Here is a 5,888-nt window from a genome sequence, read left to right on the forward strand (position 1 = left end):
GTCCCAGAGAGCTAGCTCGACCCTTCCACTAGGTGAAGACACAGCTAGAACGCACCATCCATGAACCAGGGAGTGGGCCCCTCACCAGACACCAAATCTGCTGGCACCTTGATACTGTATTTCCCAGCTTCCAGATTTAGGAGAAATAAATTTATGTTGTTTATAAGCTACCCAGTCTCTGGTATTCTGAGATAGCAGCCAGAATGGACTAAGACAGGAGCCAAGTGATCAGCATGGTGTAAAAAGTCAGGGATTTCTAGATTTCCTGAATAATTTTTAAATATAAAATTGTAAACTGTTAGGATCACTACAGTATCTTTTGTTTAAAAACATGCTATGCAAGGATATATGAGTATTTGTATAAATAACAACAGCTAGTACATACGATAAGAATAGTAGAAAAGGAAGGGGGACAATGTAGGTGATGAAAGAGGGAGAGGAAGACCCTGGGAAGAAGGAAAAAAGTGTGACGAGAAAAGAGAGAGAATATGCTTTAAGTTAATGTAGCCAATAAAAATTTAGATTGGACAATTTAGGAGATAGTAATTCATTCTACAAAAAGCCTACTTATGGGGCAAATTAAATGCAAAGTTTCATTCCACCTACAATGCAATATTATTCATTCATAAAAATATCGATCCATACCTATTTTAAAGAAATCATCTACATAGTAAAATATAGTTATGTAAAACTTTTGAGTTTACTAAGTCGGATCTAATTTCTTACTTGTAGCATCAATAAAATTTACTTCTGAACCAGTAACAATTACATACAAGGGTGAACAATTTAGCTCCCTGAAATTCAGCATCCCTGAAATTCAATGGAAAGGATTTTCTAATAACGTGATCACATTTTTAAACCTATTTAGGGCAACAGTTGAAAACATGTGATGAAGAAACAATAAATTATACAGAAGTGCTCTTCTATATAATTTGCTGAGAGGCCAAGGCAGAAGGATCGCTTGAGGCCAGGAGTTCAGGACCAGCCTAAACAACACAGCAAGACCCCCATCTCCACAAAAATTAAATGAAATTAGTAAAATTTAAAATTAGCTGAGTGTGGTGGCATGGGGCTGAGGTTCTAGCCACTTGGGAGGCTGAGGCAGGAGGAACACGAGCCCAGGAGTTTGAGGCTGCAGTAAGCTATGATTACACCACTGCACTCCAAACTGGGTGACAGAAGGAGGCCCTGTCTCTAAAATACATAAATAAATAAATCACGAACTGGTGGTATAGTGAGGAGCTTATTCCTTCCAAAAATCTTTGAAAAATATTACTGGTCATGACTAAGAAAAGTGTCTCTGGAGTCCTAAAGTCAGAGAAAATAATTTTTTCCCAATAGAATTCTCCTATTCCACATAAGAAGTCTTGTAATTCCAACCTGCAGAAAGTTGCCATGCACTGTGACTTACTACTTTGTCTAATCTAATTCTCAACCCTTTATACTCATGTGCAAGAAACTCTCAATACCTCTCATTACACACAGTGATTTTCAACATACTATAAATGAGCTGATTAAAAGTTAGGTCACTTTATGTATAAGAAAATACTATTCTCTGAGTTACATGATTCAAATAACTCACAAAACCATATACACCACATCAAAGTGCAGATGGGGTAAACAAGTAATGCCTATTATCAGCTACAAATTCATAAAACTTGGAACTTCCAGGAAAATCATGTAAATATAAAGAATCTGAATTTAAATCCAACTAATAAAATAGTAATTTTTAAAAGCCTGATTAATTTTTCAGTTAAAATACTCACATAATACTACATACTTGACAACTTTTAGTAATTAAAATAATGGCTTTTAAAACTTACAGGCCGGGCGCGGTGGCTCAAGCCTGTAATCTCAGCACTTTGAGAGGCCGAGACGGGCGGATCACAAGGTCAGGAGATCCAGACCATCCTGGCTAACACGGTGAAACCCCGTCTCTACTAAAAAATACAAAAAACTAGCCGGGCGAGGTGGCGGGCGCCTGTAGTCCCAGCTACTCGGGAGGCTGAGGCAGGAGAATGGCGTGAACCCGGGAGGCGGAGCTTGCAGTGAGCTGAAATCTGGCCACCGCACTCCAGCCTGGGCGGCAGAGCGAGACTCCGTCTCAAAAATAATAATAATAATAATAGCTGAAAGAAACTCATAAAGTTTAATATCAATGTGAAAAATTAGCCCCAAAAAGAAACTATTATACATTATATGCTGTTTCTTTTCCAGTACACCAAATAATCATTTGATATTAGGTGCTTTACATTGTAAATCTGTTTGTTTATTTATTTATTTATTTTAGATAGGTCTCACTCTGTAGCCCAGGCATTCATTCATTCATTCATTCATTCATTCATTTTAGACAGGTCTCACTCTGTAGCCCAGGCTGCAGTACAGTAGAATGAACATAGCTCCTCGCAGCCTTCATCTCCTACACTCAAGTGATCCTCCCACCTCAGCCTCCTAAGTAGCTAGGACTACAGGTACACACCACCACATCCAGCTAATTATTTTTTTAAGAAATTTTGTATGGAGATGGGGTCTCACCATATTGCCAAAGCTAGTCTCAAACTCCTGGGCTCAAGCAATTCTCACATCTCAGCCTCCCAAAGTGCTGGGATTACAGGTGTGAGCAAACGGGCCCAGCCCTAATTTGTTTTTAAATCCAAAAATAAATCAACAATAGAAGCTAGCACTCTAACTTTTAATACTTCAAAATATTTTCTGCATAGTTTCCCCAAATATTAGCATTCTAATTGTGACCAGCATTATAGCTTTTAATGATTCTAATCCAAGTAAGTAATAAACAAACGAGCATGAAAACTGTGGGAAATAATCATTGGTATATGCTCTATAAATAGTTACCAAGTTTACCTTTAAATTGCATGTTTAGTTTTTCCTTACAACTTAACACCAGATACAAAAACTCTAGAAGTCATAAACAAAGACTAAACAAAATCCCCTCTTCTTGCCAAGATGTGTACATAATTGCAGTAGACTTAGGCTGCATATAAATATATGTTACATACATGTCTCTTATTCCATACAAAATCCCAGCAAATATTTTTCCACAAAGCAGGAGGAATTTTTTCTCTCAAATTGAAAGTTTTTGCCCATTAAAAAGGTTATCTTAAATAGCCCTAAAGAAATATGTTCCGAAAATAACAGTTGTATCATATTCCACTTATTATTTTCCATATGAAAACATCAATAAAATAAGTTTACCAAAGTCAATCAGCCTGTTCAATGAACATTGAAAAATACAAATTTATCCAGAGTGATTACAAATGAAAATGTGTGCTATTTCAAAATTACATGCACCTCTTTAAAAATCAGGGCAATTAATAGAGCACTTAAATCATATTAGCTGAGTTCAAATTTAGCCCCTAAATAATATTTAAAGTTTCCTTATTCCTTTATACTATTTTACAAAATAATAAAACTTGGTAATTATATTTTCTTTTGCTACTTACTTCAAACTATACAGTTAGGACTGCAAACCAATGTAGGTATCTTATATTATTGGTCTACACCTAATTATGTATAAACACTAATGGAAACAACACCGTTCCAATCCACTACGACAATTTCCTTCTATTTTACAAGTAAGAATTTCTAACCCATCTCAACAACGAATCACATTTTAATTTTGGGTTTGAAAACATGTATTAGAGGCACATTTTTAAAAACAAGTACAATATGAAATCCTGCTTTTCAGTGAGCCAGTGAATTTTTGTTTATTTGTTTTTATGAATATTTGGTTTACTTCCTTCTTCTGGGTAAGATCAGTATGCAATTCTCATTCTTCTTCAGCAAGTCAAAAACCTACAGACCTAAACTATATGAAAACTTAACTTGGTATTGTTAGATGAAGACAGGTATGCTAGCACCAAAAGAATAACTGTACTAAATTTTAACGCTATTCATTAACAATTCCATTTTCCTGAGTTTGCGTTTGTTCTTTGGCATTGGTTTAGGATATAATCCATTTTTCAGAAGGTGTTCCTTGCTGAGGCGAATTTGGGCACCATGCTGAAGTTGAAAAGAGCATAAAGCTTGAAGAGGGCGAAGCAAAGTCTGTTAAGAAAAAAAAAGACACTAAAAAAGTATCTATGACAAATCATGATATTCTATCTACATTTTTCATTGAGAAATAGGAGTCATGTTTCTTTTATTATGATTGGCTTTTAACTATGAGAAACAGTAGGCACTCTGATAAATATGTAATTATTTCTAGATGAATAATGTCTTTAAAATTCACACCTTAATATCACACTAAGGAATTTTAGTAAAAATATACAAATACTGATTTTCCACATAGGTAATAAAGTCTGATATTAGTTTTATACATTAACTTATTCAAACACCAGGAAAAATTGTTGCCATTATAACTGAATCTGTAACAAGCAGACTAAATGAAACATTTAAATACAAAGATAAGTATATCAAACAGTCAATTCAGTTTCTATGACAAATTAATTCGAGCTTACTGACACCTGATAACAATTAGATGATGGCAGCAATGGGTAAACAGTTTGCTATTTCTCTCACACTAGTGCCATGGACCACATACAAGTTAGATACCCAGGTTTTGGTGCTTTTGAAATCATTCTAACAATATCTGAACCTGTCTAAATTCAAATACCTATAGGCCAGTCACGTAACAGAAACAAGTAAACTAGGTGGATCTTTATAAGCCAACTGAGAATAGTGGTGGTTGTAATACAACTGGAGTATATGCTCTACCTAAAGTTATTCAAATTCAAAAATTAAAAAAATAACAACACTATGCCAGTGTTTTAAACATATTTTGGGTGAGATTCCTTCCTTGGGCCTGAGACCCCGATGCAGATGTTTTCAAAAATATAGCAAAAACAATTGAACAGATTGTTACAGGATCACAAAAGAAACAAAGAAAAACTGATAGATTGATAGATTTAACTACAAAAAATTCACAATGCCTACATGAAAACTTATTAACCCACAAAGAAAACCCCATGTGAATTAATAACTGCAGTAATGGTTCTCTTACACACGGCCAAATATCATTCCTAACTATAATATACACTCTCACATCTGTAATCCCAGCATTTTGGGAGGCTGATGCACAATATAAGTGATAGAAAAGGGGCTAATTAGCTTTAATTTACAATGAACTCTTAAAAATTGTGATAGTCACTGGTAGTTGCTTCTTCGTATTCATTTTCTCCCTTACTAAAATAATTCAAATTATATTCAAGGTAGCAATGTGTCCAGCTACTAATATTACATTGACTAATGACCCAATCTATCCAAGAAGATGTAACTAGAAGTCCTTGGATGGGGCTTCTAGAGATACTCTTTAAAGGGGACAAACTTAGCAGGCATAGGTTTTTGTCCTTTTTTCCTGCCTAGAAAATGATTGAAGGTAGGACAAGCATCATATGACTCCTAGACAATAAACATGAAGATTAAAGCCAAATACATAAGATGATGGACAGAAAGAAAAGAAAACTTGTCCCTGAAGTTTTTTTCAAGCTGCATTCCCAGTCAGGACTGCCCACCTCAGCATTTGTGATTTACAGGAGAAAAAGAAAACCCCATGTGAATTAACCACTACAGTAAGGGCTCTCTTACATGCAAGCAAATATAATTCCTTACTGTAATATACACCCTCACATCTGTAATCCCAGCATTTTGGGAGGCTGATGCAGGAGGATTGCTTGAGCCCACGAGTTTGAGACCAGCCTAGGCAACATGGCAAGACCCTGTTTCTATGAAAGAAAAGAAAAGAAAAGAAAAGAAAAGAAAAGAAAAGAAAAGAAAGCAGGAAGGAAGGAAGGAAGGAAGGAAGGAAGGAGAAAGAGAGAGAGAGAGAGAAAGAGAAAGAAAGAAAGAAAGAAAGAAAGAAAGAAAGAAAG

General features: G+C 35.3%; 1 protein-coding gene across 1 annotated transcript in view; it reads right to left on the bottom strand.

The window, feature by feature from the left end:
- Positions 1–3,562: 3,562 nt before the first annotated feature.
- The window catches only part of DTWD2 (DTW domain containing 2), a 168,763-nt gene continuing 166,437 nt past the window's right edge, over positions 3,563–5,888 (bottom strand). Inside the window, exon 6 of the mRNA XM_025388433.1 lies at positions 3,563–4,065. Coding sequence (XP_025244218.1) covers positions 3,895–4,065 — 171 coding nt within the window. The 3' untranslated portion in view covers positions 3,563–3,894. The remainder of the gene's footprint in view (positions 4,066–5,888) is intronic.

Source organism: Theropithecus gelada, chromosome 6 (assembly GCF_003255815.1).
Source record: "Theropithecus gelada isolate Dixy chromosome 6, Tgel_1.0, whole genome shotgun sequence".
Taxonomy (NCBI): Eukaryota; Metazoa; Chordata; class Mammalia; order Primates; family Cercopithecidae; genus Theropithecus; species Theropithecus gelada.